This window comes from Camarhynchus parvulus, chromosome 15 (genome assembly GCF_901933205.1).
Source record: "Camarhynchus parvulus chromosome 15, STF_HiC, whole genome shotgun sequence".
NCBI lineage: Eukaryota > Metazoa > Chordata > Aves > Passeriformes > Thraupidae > Camarhynchus > Camarhynchus parvulus.
Genome location: NC_044585.1, coordinates 10,787,443 through 10,804,469, shown reverse-complemented (window position 1 = coordinate 10,804,469; position 17,027 = coordinate 10,787,443). Strand labels below are relative to the sequence as shown.

At 45.6% G+C, this 17,027-nt stretch overlaps 3 protein-coding genes across 5 annotated transcripts in view; 2 read left to right on the top strand and 1 right to left on the bottom strand.

Annotated features, from left to right (window-relative positions):
* Window positions 1–4,587, top strand: part of KNTC1 (kinetochore associated 1) — a 31,673-nt gene extending 27,086 nt beyond the window's left edge. For both annotated transcript variants that reach the window (XM_030958907.1, XM_030958908.1), the window contains exons 57-64: window positions 11–67; window positions 413–467; window positions 550–613; window positions 1,065–1,194; window positions 2,043–2,132; window positions 2,664–2,809; window positions 3,597–3,687; window positions 3,921–4,587. In XM_030958907.1, the coding sequence (XP_030814767.1) occupies window positions 11–67; window positions 413–467; window positions 550–613; window positions 1,065–1,194; window positions 2,043–2,132; window positions 2,664–2,809; window positions 3,597–3,687; window positions 3,921–3,968 (681 nt within the window). In that variant the 3' untranslated portion in view covers window positions 3,969–4,587. The remainder of the gene's footprint in view (window positions 1–10; window positions 68–412; window positions 468–549; window positions 614–1,064; window positions 1,195–2,042; window positions 2,133–2,663; window positions 2,810–3,596; window positions 3,688–3,920) is intronic.
* Window positions 4,588–4,690: 103 nt separating this feature from the next.
* VPS29 (VPS29 retromer complex component) lies at window positions 4,691–8,787 on the bottom strand. 2 transcript variants are annotated; one of them, XM_030958909.1, is made up of 5 exons: window positions 8,726–8,787; window positions 8,341–8,352; window positions 6,475–6,666; window positions 6,074–6,309; window positions 5,414–5,765 (listed from the first exon to the last, which is right to left on the bottom strand). In XM_030958909.1, the coding sequence occupies exons 1-5, from the start codon at window positions 8,726–8,728 to the stop codon at window positions 5,648–5,650; spliced, it is 561 nt and encodes a 186-aa protein (XP_030814769.1). In that variant the 5' UTR covers window positions 8,729–8,787; the 3' UTR covers window positions 5,414–5,647. The 2 variants fall into 2 exon arrangements, with proteins under 2 accessions (XP_030814770.1, XP_030814769.1); XM_030958910.1 differs by lacking the exon at window positions 8,341–8,352 and having other exon boundaries at window positions 4,691–5,765; window positions 8,726–8,782.
* Window positions 8,788–9,677: 890 nt separating this feature from the next.
* Window positions 9,678–16,932, top strand: RAD9B (RAD9 checkpoint clamp component B). The gene is made up of 11 exons (XM_030958827.1): window positions 9,678–9,711; window positions 10,361–10,431; window positions 11,257–11,406; window positions 11,628–11,742; window positions 12,340–12,439; window positions 12,541–12,647; window positions 14,362–14,468; window positions 14,887–14,951; window positions 15,451–15,573; window positions 15,869–16,118; window positions 16,418–16,932. The coding sequence occupies exons 1-11, from the start codon at window positions 9,678–9,680 to the stop codon at window positions 16,544–16,546; spliced, it is 1,251 nt and encodes a 416-aa protein (XP_030814687.1). The 3' UTR covers window positions 16,547–16,932.
* Window positions 16,933–17,027: the final 95 nt, after the last annotated feature.

Here is a 17,027-nt window from a genome sequence, read left to right as displayed (position 1 = left end):
TTTCTTCCAGATTCAGTATCTAAGAAGAGTTTTGGTAGCAATCACTGGGATTCCTTCATTATGGGAGGTAAGCAAATATTTTCTGGCTCCTCATCTTTTTCTTCACTTCACAGGAATTTGGAGTGTTTGTGTGTCAGCCATGAAAAGATTCTTTTTGAATTGCTGTTATTCCTATGACAGTGCAATATATCAGTAAACACTGGATTGAATATATACACATATATTCAGAATATTCCTAAATCTTAGACTCTGAGCTAAGGAAAGCAATGTTAGGGAATAACTCAGGATAAATAAAAAGGAATATTGACAGGTTTCCTCCAGGTGCAGTGGGGCAGGGTGTCTGTGTTTATAACACATTTGGTTACCCCTGGTTTTGGCTGTAACTTAAAAAAATAAACTTTGTTGCCCTCAGATTCCCAGCTTCAGCCGAGCCTGGCGCAGCGTGGTCCTGTCCCCCTTCCTCACAGGTAGGGCTGCTCTCCCTGCCCTGCTCCTGGAGTAACCTGGTTGTAGATTTACTCCCCCTTGTTGTGTTTCTCTCTCTCTCAGCCTCGTGCCCACCGAGTCCCAGGCAGCTGCAGGAGTGCAGGGAGGGCTTTGTGCTCCTGCTCAGGTGAGGCCCCAGCCCTGCCCATTGTTCCCTTATTTCAGTACCTCAATGCTCTGACTTGCTCTAAACACCCACCAGAGCTCAGAGAGCCCGACTTGAACCAAAGTTAGCTGGGAAATAAATTGGGTTTGGGTTGGGAGGGACCCTGAAGGTTATCTGGAGAGGGATCCTGCACTGCTGTGCACACACATCTGTGCCAAAGCTCTGCTCTGGGCAGGTGACCAACAACTGCCCTCAAAATGGGCTGCTTAGAAAGAGAAACTGGAGGTGTGATTTGGGGTTTTAGAAAATCCCCATGGGTTTGTATTCAGTGAAAGTTCAACTTGCTTGGCCATTTCTGGCATTAATGTGAGGCAGAAATGTGTTGTCCTACCTGACTTCCAAATCTCAGAGCAGTTTTGCTGACAGCACTGAGCAGAACTGCCCTGAGATCTTCCCTCCTGATCCCCTGAAGGTGTCCTGTCCTGGCTGACCTGGATATCGTTGGAATTGCTAAACAATACACCCAGCTGGACCTCCCAGCTTTTGCCCTGGGCTGCCTCTTGGTCATTCCTCACTCTGAGAAGAGAGAGCAGCAAATTCAGGTAAATCAGAAGTTTTGTGTCCTGTCTCTGCAAGGGAAATGTCCTCAAGCATGTCCTGCTCACCAGAGCAGTCAGAGGTGAATTCCAGTTAACTTCAACACATCCCTGCTGATAAATGCTCGACATCTGCCACCCTCAAAGGCTTCTAAAGGGATCATGTGAACACTGCCTCCTTTTTCCTTTAAAACTTCAGTCATCCCCAGTGGCTTTGTCATCTGACTTTGCCTTTAGAGAATTTGAGGATGTTTTTATGAGATCCCACCCATAAAGCACATGGGGGGAAAAAACCCAGTAAAACCCAAGCCAGAGCAGATGGTGAGGAAAGCACTGAATCCTACTTTGGAAGGGTGTTGAGTTGAAAGCTCCTGACTTCCAGGGAAGATGTTTGATATGTTTGATACCAGCTCTGATAGAAACCTTGACATTTTCCCTGCTTTTCTCATTTGTTTCCATTAATTTCTGCCCTGCATTGTTCTCCCAGGTGAAGCATTAGAGGCTCTTCCCATATGTGCCACCAGCAAACTGGGACCAGTAAAGGCACCTGAAACTCTTTGACTTCCAGGCATTAAAAGTTCCTCTCAGAAAGGTTTCCCCAAATCACAGCTGAAGTGTAAGACACAACCTGCTAGCAATGAGTCAGAAAATCCTCTGACAGCTACAGCAAAACACCACTTGAGAGAGTTCAAAGCAACACTTTCAGTCCAAGCACACAGATCCTGGTTTGATCATTCTGTATTTGCACCTAGAATCTCAAAAGATTTCTGAATAAATCAAATATCTGTTCTGAAGGGAGTGTTCCTGCTTTAATCAATCTCAGAATAATAATGTTTGTAACTTATTTTCACAAGGGTTTGTTGTCAACCTGTAAGAAAGAAACTGTGCTGCAGCAATTGGATGAACACATGGACACTGGAGAACTGGTGGCATTTGCTTCCCAGGTGAATAAATCAAATTTACTTCACTTCCCTTTGACTTGGAGGTTTTTTGATAGAAAAGTGTTCACAGAACCTTCTCTTCTCTCTCCTCTGATCTTGCCCAGCCTTACTTGACTTTGAATGCTCAAAAAATGTAGAATACTTGCAAAAGGCATTTTTACTTATGTTGTGCAGCTGAGAAACTTTTTGTACATACCCAGTGCCACATTCTGGGCTGTCCCTGTTTGGAGAGCAGCAGAACTACCTTGTTTTTCCTGAATAAATATTTGAGGCTAAAAGGCCAAAGGGTTTAGGAAACTGCACTTTTGCCTTGCCTTGAGCTGCCTCCCCATGGCCAAGTTTAACTCACTTCCCTCTCTGAATCTGGGAGCAGTTTTCATAAAATTTGCCATTTCACAGCACTTAAATAAAATGTTAAAAAAAACTATTCTCTATAGAGTCCAATATGAAAACTATGAGCTCTTTCCATTCAAAAGTAAAATCTCTTTTGTCTAAAATAGTAACACTTTTCATTACTAACACTTAAATCTACAGATCAGCTCTTTGGTTTTGGAGAGTATCATCAATGAGAAGCTCTATGAACAGTTCTGGAAAACCAAATATTATCCACTCCTAAAGCAACACCTGATAAACACCCACAGAATAAAAGAGCTGGTGGATTATTTTGCCAGAAACAACTGGTAAGTTAATAAATGGTAAATAACCAGCTGTAACTGGTAGCAATTACAGGAATTAAATCTCATTATTATATTAATTTTCCTTTGTTTGAAGTCATGGAGGTTTTCTAATACTTAGTCTCCATGGATTTTTAAGTATCGCTAAGTTAATAAAGAAATAAATTTCACCTCATTAGGACAGAGTTTTACAGCCATTCAAGACCAAGTAACAGATTGTTAAGCCTGGACTAGCAGCAGATCAAATGCAGTTAAAATAGAAGAACCAGAGTGAAATAATCAAAGCCTTGACCTTACCTTTAGGTGAATCCAGCTTAGGGGCAGCACAGAATCACAGCTTCAGCAATAAAAACACTCAGAAAAAAATAAACGAGCTGCCTGTCCTGAAGAACTGGGAATTGGTGGTTTTGCCATGAAGTTTTCAGGAACTAAAAGTCCTTTTTGTGCTCCACTGAAATCACAAAGGGGGCTGGGCTGGGCCCCACTCACCTGGGCACTCAGAGCACCTGGGGCTCCTCTCACTCCTGGGCACACTCAGAGCCCTGGGATTGCAGGGCACTGATCCCACACTCAAACAGGGACAGGAACCAAGAAACATTGAAATTCTGTATTGATGGATTTTATTAACAGCCCCAAGGAAAAAGCCAGGCTTGTTTTCTCTACTGGGAAATGACAGGGCCCATCTGACTTAAAGCTATGGGATCATACTTTTGTTTTTTACTTCTGTTGTCTAAATTGTTGGCTTTTTAGAGAGTTTAATTTGACAAAGTTGATCAAATTTTGCCTCTTACAGCCTTGATGATGCAACAGCCCTGATTCAAGAGTATCAAAAGAAATGTGGAAACCCTGCTGTGGCAGATGTCCCAGCATCTCATCTTCTGCAGGTAAAACAAACCATCTCTGCTCCTCAGGCAGTATTTTCTCCTTTTTCTCTAAAGGTTTTCACCCAACTTCTTGCAAAAATACTTTTTAGCTGATCTACTTTAGTAGCATGTACTGTATATAATAAACTACCCCTTCATTAATTCAAATAATTCATTTTACCTGAACCCCATCTGTGTCCTGCATCACATCCCATTTTCCTCAGCCCTATTAATGTTGTTCTCTGACCTTCCAGATGTACCTGAATGCATCAGAGGGGCCCTGTGTCCTGGAAGTGCCATAAATTGGGTTGAGATTTCCCCTTTTCCCTCCTCCCTCTCGTGGCAGGAGGTTGGGCTGTGCATTCACAACTCTTGTACTGCTCAGGAGAACACCAGACTAAAACCCCAAAGCTTTCACCAGGAGCAACCACAACCTCTCCACGTTTTTCCAGCTCTTCTAGGCTGCTTCTCCTCCATTCTCCACCCCCACACAAACAGTTCACACTCACAGAAAATTTCCTGTTCGGAGTCATCAGTTCATACTCAGCACTTTAACTTTGGGAAGGAGTGAAGTTTATTTCCTTTCCTTCTGGATTTCCCCGTGTTCAGGCTGCTGTCAGGACCTCTCTGAGATGTCACCCACAGCAACAACTTTGTCACCACTGTGATAAACTTTTCTAAAACTATAGGGGCTGTGGTTCATGTAAAATACTTTGTAGACAAATTGTAAGTGTAGCTTTACAAACTTATGTATCAATTTCAGCCTTATAGTCAAAACAAATGAACTTGTGTGTCAATTTTAGCTTTACAGTGTAAATTTAAAAGAAATAAACTTATGCATCTATTTTGGCCCCTTACAATATTCTATAAACCTCTTAATTATGAGTTTGTCAATAAATTGATGTTCCAGTCAATGGAATTCCCTGAATTTCACATGCCAAGGTTTTCTTTTCAACTTTCTCTGACTGCATGAAGTGCAATTAGCCAGAGGTTCTTGAGACACCAGCCTGAAATGTCTTTTTACCCAGGGCAAAGCAGATTTATTTTGAATAGAAATGAGTTACTCAGTCAGCTCAGGGCACAGAGTTCCACAGGGTTCCAGCTGATGGAAAAATCATAATCCAAAGGCCAAGGGAACTGCCCCCACCCTAAACATTCTGCTGGGGAGGAAAAAGGTAAAAATCTGTTTTGTAGGAAAGTTACAGCAGTTGTGAGAAAGGGGAGCTGTTAAATACATTCAGGTCCCTGCAGCTGTGGGAACAGAGGAGCCACAAGGTGCTGCTCCTGGAACAACCCGGATTTATCTTCAGCAGCTTTAAGAGTCACATGGAATTCCATCACTGAGAGCTCTGTGCATGGAGCAAAGAGCACAAGAAATGGAGTGTCAGATGGCAGCCACAAATAAAGGAAAACCTCTCCTCACTGGGTATGGATTGAATGAGATCATCACTCAGGAAAGCACAGGGAGATCTGAAAGTGCTTTGGTCAGAGAAAGACTCAAACTCTACAGTGAAATTACAAGGTAATTGTAATCCTTTCAGAGTCTATCAAGCCATTTTACTCCTTGAACTTAGCTGAGAATGTTAAATTGAGACAATTAAACAGAAACTGGATTCTGGAGCAAACCCAGCCTGGTCCCAGAGCCCCCAATCTCTGTTCCAGCCCTGTCCAAGCATCCCTGGGAAGGGGAACCCCAAACCACCACAACTGCTGCATTCCTCCCCAACACCACCTCACCAGGCTCAGCTTTTCTATGAAGTGGAGTTTATTACATTAAGGATCAGTATTTAGACAGTTATCTTAATGGAATATTTTACAATTCATACAGAGAAAAGCAAACACAAGGTTGTTTAAATTCATGACAAGAAGTTACATTGTTGAGCTGTTAGAGACAGTGCAGGGCTGTAAACGAGCGAAGCAAGTTTTGGAACTTGCAGTTCAGAAGGAGATGGTAAAAATACCACACAAGCAAAAACATTTTTTAGGATTTCTTGTACTCAATTCTTTCTACCTTCACATCATCTCCAATTAGTTGATAGACATATGTAACTACTGTAGAAGCCTGGATGTCCATCAGCACAAATGAAGGAATGATGTTGCTGGAAAGAGAGGAAAAAATTCATAGTGATTGTGTGTCTATAACCCCCTTAGTGTTTTACCAATATTCAGCAGAAATCACTTCAAGAAAAATGGGAATTAATTCTCTAAGTACAGCACATGAGATCTGAGGCTGTGAGCATTTCATGTTTCAGTCCAGGAGATTGAGCAAGTACAGCTGTGTGATTTATACAACTCTAACTATCCTCTCCCTGACATTTAAATCACAAATATTAACCCTCAAGAGTTTGTAGTTCAGTTTTGTACCAAAAAAAAGCCAAACAAAAAAAAACCCCCAATATTCACTTACTTCTCTAAGGCATGGTAGGCTCCTGTAGCTGATCCTGGGTTGATATAGAATTTATTTTCATGTTCAAATGCCTCAAATTTGTGTGTGTGCCCTGAAATGAGGATGTCCACATCGAACTGCCTCTGGAGCAGTGCCAGGCTGGCCATGTCACCCCAGGGGATCACCTGATGGCCATGAATCAGCCCAATTTTGAACTGTCCAACAGTCACAACTTTCTGCTCAGGATAATTCAGGTTCTAAAAATAAAGAGAATAAACCAAACCCAGTTTAGACAGATTTCTACTTAAACCCAACCCTCCTGCACCACCCAGAAGTGGAGAGCTCAGGAACTCATTCCATCACTTGAATGAACTCCAAATGTAAAAAACTTAAAGGATACCCCCAAAAAAACCAGACATTACCTCATCAAAGTCCCCTCTGACAACATGAACATCCCCAGCCAGGGTCTTGAGGTAGTCATAGGTGTCCTTGGTGCAGAGGTTCCCTGTGCACAGGATGTGCTGGATCTTGCCAGGCACCAGCAGCTTCTTGAACTTGGCCGGGAGGCTGTTACAGCGATGGGGGATGTGCAGGTCACCCAGCACCAGCACCAACTGAGGGACACAGGGGACACACAGGGACAGAGGGGACACAGGGACAGAGAGAGAGGGGACACACAGGGCTTAGGGCACAGCCAGCACTGCAGTGTCCCCTGCAGTGTCCCCAGCCTGGCATTTGGACCCAAAAGCTGCTGCAGTGAGGATGGGATGGGGATGGGAATTTGCTCCACCTGGGGCTTTGCCAGGCCATGAGCAGAGGGGGCTTTACAAACAGAATTATTTGGTTGGCTGCTGAAGGCCAGCAGTGCAAGGCAACACATTCCTCTTGCATTACCTGCTGCATTTTACACAGATTTGGGAGCTGCCATAAACCATCCCACTGTTTTTTCTCCCTCAGACCTGGCTAAACTGCAGCCACTTCTTAAAAAACCTCTTCATCCAAGTTTCTTTCCCCTTACTAAAAAAAAAAAAACAAAACAAACCCAAAATATTTTTTAAAAGCAGGAAATTTGCAGCAAGTGTTAATAGCTGACCAGAAGAGGAAGCATGTTCAGAGTCCTCATGGTAGAAACCACTGAAAAACTGAACAAGGCTAAAAAATAACAACAAAATACAAACAGGGCACTGCAGAGAAGCCAATCCAGGCCACTGCCAACACTTCTATACATTTACAGTTTCAGATGCCAGAATAAAAATGTAGTGGAGGCTTCAAAACCAAGGACTGAGATGATGCAAGGCCATGGCTTAACAGCACAGGCTTTAAATCTGCAAATAAAGCAAAAATGCAAGCAACACAGGGCAAATTAACTCTGCAAAAAGGGCATGAGCAGCTTTGTAAAGCAGGGAACGTTATGGCACTGCTCTGGGAAAACCCTGGGCCTGGAGACACTCAGCCCTAGGAACTCAAAGAATGGCTCCAAATTAAAGAGATTTTTATCTTCCACTTCATGTTGGTGAGGCAGTTCCTAAAATGACACCCTCCAAATGTGTTTGTAAAGGACACAGCCCAGATTTATTTCTAGAAACAAATATCACTAGGCTAGGAAATTATATTTTTAAAGATTATTTCCCCTCATGGGTTTTTAGGCCATGCAGTTACCTTCAGGCTAACAATCCCCAAGAAGGCAGAGGGAGCTTGGGTGGTATTTTTGATTGGTTTAGGGTTTTTTTTAGATTAAGAACATCTCAGTGCCACCATCAAACCCATCTAGAGACAGATGGTTCAAAGCATTGGTAATGCAACACAAGAGCTTTACAATCAATGAGTGACCAATACAAAATGAAACCAGGAGGGAAAAAAATGACATTTTTGATGGTCTTTGATGAGTAACAAATGGGTAACAATGATTTGGATTAATAAGTGGCAATAGACAGATTGTCTTACTGCTGCCTGAAGGATTTCAGTGTGCAGTACCAGTTATGTATCTGATGTTTAATAAGATTAATAAAATTATCCTGCCACTCACACCCCACACTTCCCCAACATCCCCATTTCAGCTCCCACTGATCACAGTAACCAAACCAACCGAACAGCACTGCAGGGTTGAATCACCACACGGATCCGGAGCTTAAAGCAGTGGTGAAAAATCATAAAACACTGAATTTTGGGTGTAAGGTGGTTGGCCAGCAGCCCCTAAATTGATCGGAGCCAGGTGCCAGCGGCACGGAGGAACACGAAGGAGCATTTCCCTTCCCAGGGGTGTTAGCGAGAGCCAAGGAGTGACTTACTCTGTGCCCAGCCTGATTGCAATGGAGGAGTTGATTGCAGGGGATGAGAAACAGGGCGGAACATGATCAATGTTAAACGAGAGGAAGCAACAGAAGAGAAAACACAGCCAAATGAACGGGCAAATCATAATTAATGAATTGTCGATGTTATGAAAGAAGCGTTAAATAATTTCAAAAAAATATATTAATGCGATTACGATAAAATTAATACAAATTATAAACGGAGCTCCTGCAGTCACGGCCCGGCCCTCACCCCCCTGGGGGCCTCGCCTCAGCTGGGGGCCGCCCTCCCGCCCGCTCTCCCGCAGCCCGGCCGGGTCGGGCCCGGCTGCTGTGGCCGTGCCGGGGGTCCCGGGGGTCCCGGGGGTCCCGGCCCCCCTCTCACCATCGCGCCCGCTCCGCTCCGGCCCTCCCGGAACCGCCCGGCACCGCCCCCGCTACGGCGCCTGCGAAGGGACAGCAGAGCTCTGAACGCGTCCGTGCCGCGTTCCGCTGGCTGGGTTTTTACCCAGGTGAAGCGAGAGTTGTTCGCAAAACGAGCCGATAATAACAACAGAGACAGAGAGAGAGACAAAAACACTGATTATTTATTTATTTCAGAGTTGCGCGAGCCTGGGCGCTCCGTGGTCTTCCACAAACCAAGAACCCCACTATCCATTCTTTTTACTATCTATGCATTTCAGGAAACAAAAGAATTTATGTTCATTTGTTACAAGTTACATAGTTGCATCATTAATTAGTATTCCATAGGTAATGATTCTCTTGCTTCCCATCCTAACCGGTGCCAGGCTCAGCCCTTCTCTTTTGGGTCGGGGGCGTTTCCCGGCTCTGTCCCCGGGCTGGTGCTGCCCAGGGCAGCTCCGATCTCTGCTCTGGGACAGGGGCAGGACCCGGGGAGCGGCTGGAGCTGTGTCAGGTGGGTTTAGGTTGGATTTTAGGGAAAGGTTCTCCCTCAGAGGGTGCTGGGCACTGCCCAGGGAATGGGCACAGCCCGGAGGCTGCCAGAGCTCCAGGAGAGGCTGGACGATGCTCTCAGGAACGCACCGGGTGGGATTGTTGGGGTGTCTGTGCAGGGCCAGGGGTTGGATCGATGATCCCTGCGCGTAACTCGGGACAATCCCCAATTCCACAATTCCATAATTCCATAATTCCATAATTCCATAATTCCATAATTCCATAATTCCATAATTCCACAATTCCATAATTCCGTAATTTCACAATCCCCGGGTTCCACATCCGGGGCTCCGCGCGGCGCGCGCCGCCCTCACGGCGTTTCCCGCCCTCCGCGGCCGTGAGGGGAGTGAGGGGGCGGCCGTGAGGGGAGTGAGGGGGCGGCCATGAAGTGCGTGATCGGGGGGCCGCAGCTCCGAGGTACCGGGGCCCGGGGAGCCCGGCACACGCGGGGATCGGTGCGGGACACCGGGAACGCGGCACCCCCGGCACTGCCCCGAGCGGAACACGAGCCCCGGCAGCGGAGCGGGACGGGAGATCCGCCTCTCCCTCTCCCGGCGGGGTCGGGCGCTGTGCGCGGCTGGGGCCTGTTCGGATGGGCAGGATTTGGGGACAGCCAGGGGGACACTCTGGCTCCGTGTCCCCTGTGCACCTCCAGGGACACAGCTCCGCTCCATTCTGTGGGAAAAGCTGCTCCGCCGCTGCCGCAGGGCCTCTGCTGGGCTCCGCTGTGTTTCTCAGGATTCCATCTCTCCACATGTCCCCTTGCTTCTCAGGCTTTCCCCCTGCTAAATGCCATTTCTAGCCCCGGTGGTGCAGTTTTGTCTGATTGACCTAATTGGTGGTAACTCCAGGCGCTGCAAAGGGACATCCGAGGTGCCTCGGGTTTGGATAATTAAAATTTTAATTAAACAGAAAAAATAACAGTTTCCACCATCCATTTTCTTTCAAATGTATAAGAAATTTGTAATGCTTCCTCTTGGATTATTCTGGAGAAAGTGCAGTGCTACCTTTTTATCTTTTTATTTTAATTTGGAATGCATATTGCAGTGTTTTCTTTCCCTGGCAGTGTTTGGAAGAGCAATACATGCCATAGCACGGATTAGTGATGAATTTTGGTTTGACCCCATAGAAAAAGGTGTAAGTGAATTTCATTTCTTCTAATTTAAAAATCTTTATTATAAGCCCAATATTTATCCAATTGCATACTGTGTTTTTCCACAGGTACCTTTCAGTCCATCACATTCTCAGCTCCCTCCACTTTCAATATGGACACATGCCACGTTTTCTGTGATTTTAATTATGCAGATTGCATTGTGGAAGATTTCATTCCCACTCTGCCCTAGGATCTTTGATTTTTTGCTGTCCAGGACATCTGGATTAATGCCAGGGGGTTCAGTTCTGTTGTCACAGGTCACAAGGTTTGGATTTTGTACCACACAGGAGCTGCCTCTGAAAACAACATGTTTTGTACTGTTGTGACTCAACAGGAAGAACACATCCATTAATGCCTCTGATTAATCAAACACCATTTCCAGCAGAATTAGTGTTTTCTCCAGAGGTTTCTTAGGTAAAAGTGATCAGCTCTCCTTGGCTCACTGGGAGGATGGAAAATCACAATTGGAGATATTTTGTTTTATACCTGGGGGATTTTTGAGGTGCCTTTGCTCATCTGTATGGATCATGGCCCTCAAATGCCCCAAACACAAGCTGAGCTCTGGGTGTTTGGGCAACTCAATTATTTTTATTAAAAAATTAAAATAAAAATGCATATTTAAAATTTTTTAATCATGTTGAGATGCAAATTTCCAGGTTTGCTGGTGGCACTGAAACCCAGAGGAGGCTCTTTTTAAAAGGTTCAGGTTTTGAGTTAATAAATTATTTTACTTCTGTTCCCTCAGTGGTTGGAGTCAGTGATGTTGGAGTTCTTTTCCAGCCCTAATGACTCTGTGGTTCCATTTCCAGCTTGCCTTAAGATCAGTGAACTCCTCGAGGTCAGCATATGCATGTGTGTTCTTCTCCTCCATGTTTTTCCAGCATTACTGCTGGACAGCTGGGACCCAGCCCTGTCAGAAGGAGAAGCAGCTATCCCTCCCCTGTAAATTGATAATTAAGGTACATTTTAGTGAGTTGTTACACAATTAACCCAATTTCCAGCTGAAATTGTGGTGGGTGAGGATCAGCCTGGGCTCTCCCAGTGTCCCCAGAGCAGTTTGGGGAAGCCTTTAGAGCAGCAGTTTGAGCTAAACCAGGGTACAAACCCAGGGAAATGATATTTATTGCAAAGCTGCTCAGGGAGCAACCTCTGCACTAATTTTATTTTTGGTTTTTTTCAGTCAGTCCTCCCTGTGTTTAGATGTGTAAATGTGCTGGAAAGGAATGTAGAGAAATGCAGCATCTGCAGCAGCCCCAGTGAGCAGCACATCACCTTCCAGCTGCTCTGCAGGCACGGTGAGCTCACAGGGCACTGAAACCACAATTAATGCCATGATCATTAACACAGCTCTGTCCTGCTCAGCCCAGCAGGACTGGCAGCGTTCATCAGCCTTTGCAGAATTCCTGAACAAACCTCATCTCCCCCCACAGAGCTGTGCTGTGCTGCAGGCATGGTTTGTGTATCAGTGATCCAGCTGGGGTCACTGGTGTAGGGTAACCCACTGAATTGTGTCTGCAGACAGCTGAGCTCCCTCAGCACAGCCTTCCCCAGAGATCTGCAGGGTTTGAGTTCTGCATTCCACTCCCATTATCTCTTATTTTACCAGTTAATTACTGGGGCTGTTTCCCACCCTGCATTTGTTGGTTTATTTCTTGTGCATCCTTAAAAAACTCAGGTGCTGTCCAGGCACAACTAATGGGATGGAGGGAGTCTAAGATGGCAGGGGGATTCTTTTCCTGTTTGTGGTGAGTTATTTCCATATAGCTGGGCTAAGTCACTTGGTTACTTCCTCTATTGAACAATTAATATTAAAAAAAAAACCCAAAAAACCAAAAAAACCAAACTGAAATTACAGCCGAGCACTGATTTTTGTTCATTTCCTTCATACTCAGGTGTTGTGAAAACCTATAACCTGACATTTCAGGAGTGTGATCCCTTGCAGGCTGTTTTTGCAAAGCACATGTGTCCAAACATTCTTAAAGTCCACTCCAGGTAACAAACACAGAAGTATTTTTTTGAGTTTTACTTCCTAATGTAACAAATGCTAAAAAGTCATAGATAGAATTATTTCAGTGTTGAATGGCATTTTATAGGCTGCTGGCTGATGTGATGATCCACTTCCCAAGCAGTCAGGAAGAAATAACCTTGTCAGTAACTCCAGTGAAAGTTTGTTTCAAGAGTTACACCGAGGAAGACACAGGTAAGGAAATTCAAAATGTGAACCAATACTTGGGCTTTTAACTTTTTTTTTTTGAGGTGAACTCCAGGAATAATAACTGTCACGACATAAATGTGGGATGAATTTTATGGCTGAATGACATTTTAAACAGAACATTATAGAGAGAGATTTTAAGTCGTGCTGCCACCCTCTGGTTTTAATAAATTAAATCAATTTAAATAAATTGGAACATCTTCCTGGTGTCAGTGGCAGATCTCAGACTGAGCAGCCAATTGAAATAAATTATGCCACTTGCTGTAGGCTTTGAAAGAGGTAATTACTGTGCTGCAAGAGCAGCAGCCTGGCAACTGCCAGGAAAAAGGGGATAATTTCATGTTTTAAAAAGAACTATTTAAATCTGAATACCACAATTATAGAATTGATATCATTAGAGAGTGTATTTTAGTCTGAGGACAGCACAGAGTGTCAGCAAGCCCTGCACTGTTATGCCTTGGTCACATCTCCAGGGGGTGGAGAACAAGCTGGAGATTCTTGGGGTGTGACTCCAATTTTGAAGATGGAATTGTGGTTTTGAAGTAGAGGTTCTTGTGTATCATATAATAAAGAGATGCTTTTCATATTTGTGACCAAAGCTGGGGGGAATGACCTGGGAAGAGCTCAGGGCTGGGAATTGGGCTGGGAACAGGCTGAGAGAAGGAGCAAGGGGCAGAAACTGGCTGGAGTGAAACAGGAAAAATAAAGAGATTGCATTTTGAATGACACATCTGGTGACTTTAGAAACATTCACTTACCAGGACTATTGTAAGAAAGAAAGTGAAAAAATGGTACAAGTGTGAAGAGATCCCAAGAGCCCAGTGAGGGAAGGGAGGGAGGGCAGAGAGAGGTGCTGAGAATCTCCCTGCCTGCAGCACCTCTGTGGCCTTTGAGCCCCTCAGCTGCCATGGCCTGGGGGTTCCACAGAACTCAAACACCCCCTGCCACAGCCACAAGGAGCCTCTTACAAGAGCCTGTTTGAACTCTGGGAGACAAAGCAGAGAGCAGAGAAAGGGAAGAGTGGGAATAGCCTGGAGCACTTCCTTGGCAGCCTGGCCTTGCCAGGAGCAGCTCAAGCTGCTGAGGGATTTCTCTGAGCTCTCCAGGACTGTCACACTCCAGGAAATTGCCCCTCTCTCCTCACACACCCATGGACAGCCAGGAGTCACCTCATGGTAACAAAAAACTGAATACCTGAAAGTGAACAGCCAATTTCCTGCTGCCACTTTCCTGTGTCAGGAAAAGATTGTAATTTAAAACAAAGAGCCTCTGTCCACCTCCATTGTGCTCTGGTGATTGTCAGTAATTTTGATTAATCTCTTCAAGTCACACTGCATTTTGGGTTTCCCATCCATGCAACAATAGGCAGCTGGGAATATTATTTGTGATGGATGCCTGTGGAAGAAGCAGATCTGCAAGAACAGCAGCAGGTGTTAGGTTAGATCACACAGAGAACATGGAATAGGTTCTGTTAAAATCCATTCAGATCTATACAGTGTGCTGCAAATAAATTCAGGATTTTACTTAATTCTAATATGCATATAAGCTAAACATTTATTAATATTAGCCACTATAAAAACACAATTATTTGTTCAAACAATGCTTATGTAAAAAAACCTCAGGGTTACAATCACAGCTTTGTTGAGTTCAAACTTCACTCACTTCTGCTGTGAGTCCCTGACTTTGTTGTTATCTCAAACAGACTTTTCAAGGACAATGCTTACTGAGATACAGCTCAGTCCAGAGGAATTTGACTACTTTCAAGTTGGAGTAGATTCTGCAGTGACATTTTGCCTTAAAGAACTGAGGGTAAAGTAAGAATTTGTCTGGGAAGAAAACCCATTTCTCAGTAATTTGCTTGACTGGATCAGGACAACATGGGATGGTCCCTGTGCCCCACCAGCCCTGCAGCAGGGTTTCACCACCTGGTGAGGATTAGCTTTAAACCCCAGGGTCCTTTGAAAGGCAAACAAAACATTTCTGAAACAGAGATGAGGTTTCTGTGCTGGGCAGACACAGCACCGCTGCCCCAGGGAAAGCATCCTGACAGGGGAGTTCTCCATGCAGAACCTCCTCTGGCAGGGCTCTGGCAGGGAAGGACAGAAACCATTCTTAGAAGCAGCAGAATTTTCCCCTCTTTTTGCCAGTAAGCAGCAGCTGGGATAAACTTCCATTCCAAGATCAGTGTTCTGGTTTAACTTTCACTTCACCCCACCCTTCTCTGCAGGGGCTGCTGGCGTTTTCCGAAGCCACGAGCGTCCCTGTGTCCATCCACTTCGACAGGTGTGGGAGGTACGTCTGGGGCTGCCCTGGCTGGGGCCTGCACTCACCCAGTGACCACTGAACTGCAGCTCCTCATCTCAATCTCAAACCCAGAGCCATTTCTAACCTGCCCTCCAGAGTTTGTAATTCCATATAAACACTGAACCCAGGCATGGGCTCTGCCAAGGCAGCTGTGCTGACTGAGGAGCTCCTGTATATAAATTACCTGGACACCTGAGGCTCTCAGTCCCCTGCAGGCAATGATTTATTTATTTAGCACTTTAAAGAAACAATACATTTTCTGAATAAATATAATTTTAATAATGACATATTTAATGCTATCATTTGACTCTGACACTGCACAGCATTTGCTAATTGGAGCAGTGAGATCTGTAACAGGTGCCCCTCTCATTCCTCAGCAGCAAATACAGGAGATTTTCAGCTTTTCAGAAGAGGTGCTTTTTAATTCCATGGGTGGAATCAGTATCTGTAATTCCCTGTGCTGTTTGGTCTCAATCCTTGTGTTTAGACCCATTGCTTTCAGCATTGAGGACCTGCTGCTGGAGGCCAGCTTTATCCTGGCTACCTTGTGTGAGGCTGAGAAGGAGGCAGCTTCCCCAGAGCCTGCCTGCTGCCCACAGCCCCGGGACAGGTAACAGGGGCTGAGGGGGCAGGTGGCCTTAAGAGGGTGAAAAACTCCGCTTTTCACAGGAAAACTGAACTGCAGGGGTTCAGGAACATCTCAGCAGCACAACAGCACTAAGGGGGTGCAAGAGAGAACGTTCTGTACAAGCTGCTGCTTTCTTATCTCCTCGGGGTCTGGGTGCAGCAGGAGGGAAGCTGCTGAGAATCTCCTCTAAAGCTGTAATCTTTTCACAAACAGAAAATAAGGATATTCCAATGAAACACAAAGCCAGCTCTAACCTGCCCTACTCTGTGCAATCCAGCTCAAGGACTGGCATGGATAAATCTGACCAGACCTCCATGGATGGAGCCAACAACGCAGTCACAGCCGCTTCCAAAAAGCCACAGCAGAAGGGAAACACTCCGAGCATGGACCCTGCAAAACTCCCGAGTGCTCTGGCAAAACAAGAGGTAAAAAATATTCCCAGAGGCAGCGAGAGGGATGAGCCAGGCAGAGCAGGAGCAGCCACAGCCCAGGCAGCAGGAGAGGCCACAGAGGCTCCTCATGCCAAGGTGAGGGAACTGCCCACGGTGCCAGCACTGGAGCCCCACAGCTGCTGCTGGGCTGAGCACCCCCCAGGTGCACTGGGGGGGTTTCAGTGGTATCAGCTGTCACAGCAGCACAGCTGGAAAACCCCAGCACAGCTGGAAAACCCCAGCACGGCTGGAAACACCCCTGGGGGGCAGGGGGGTTTCACTGGGAAACGCTGCTGGCTCGGAAAGATCTTAAGAGTGGCAAAAGCTTCACAAATAATTAATGCCCAAATTCTGTATCACAGAATTGTCACCTGTACAAATATTGCATTTTCCAGTTCCACTCCTTATTCTTTGGAGCTGTGTCTTACAAGGAGAAGGCCATTGGTGACACCTTCCAGAGTCTGGTGACAGCCAGTGACACTGAGGAGGAGCTGGGTGCCTTGCAGAGCTCCCCAGTTCTGTAGTGCAGGGCTTGGGGTCCAAGGACAGACAGTGGGGAGCGCCCAGGAGGGAAGGGCAGGCCCAGCCTTTGTCACTGGTGCTGTGACCCAGCAGCACAGAACATTCTGGAACTCTCAGTGCTCTTGTAACGGCACAAATTTAGGTCACGATTGACTCTGTTGAGGTTTGTGTGTTCTGCAGGAACTGCTGGGGGCTCTGCCCTCAGAACACTCTCACAGGAGAGAGGCTCAGTTTGAATCCAAACTCTGTTACCACATCAGGCACATGAAGCTGCTGTTCTGGTTAAGGGAGAACTCAGAGTTTTACAGATTCTTTAGAACCAGCCTTTAACTGAAAAACCAAAGTTGTCGCAGGACTGCATTTTAAAAAATAAAAGTTTGTGTTTGAGACTTGCATTATTCTTTTCCTTCCCTGTGTCTCTCCCACCACACGTCAGGGGCAGTGCAGTATTTCCAAAGTCACACTGGAACACAACACTGAAAC

What these genes read in the sequence shown, in the direction of transcription:
- RAD9B (XM_030958827.1), top strand. Translation starts at nt 9,678, where the DNA reads ATGAAGTGCGTGATCGGGGGGCCGCAGCTCCGAG. An exon ending in TTTGCCTTAAAGAACTGAGG is followed by an intron (nt 14,469 to 14,886) that starts GTAAAGTAAGAA and finishes CCTTCTCTGCAG; the next exon opens with GGGCTGCTGGCGTTTTCCGA. An exon ending in TGCCCACAGCCCCGGGACAG is followed by an intron (nt 15,574 to 15,868) that starts GTAACAGGGGCT and finishes TGTGCAATCCAG; the next exon opens with CTCAAGGACTGGCATGGATA.
- VPS29 (XM_030958909.1), bottom strand. An exon ending in TCAGAGGGGACTTTGATGAG is followed by an intron (nt 6,310 to 6,474) that starts GTAATGTCTGGT and finishes CTTTATTTTTAG; the next exon opens with AACCTGAATTATCCTGAGCA. An exon ending in GCCTACCATGCCTTAGAGAA is followed by an intron (nt 5,766 to 6,073) that starts GTAAGTGAATAT and finishes CTCTCTTTCCAG; the next exon opens with CAACATCATTCCTTCATTTG.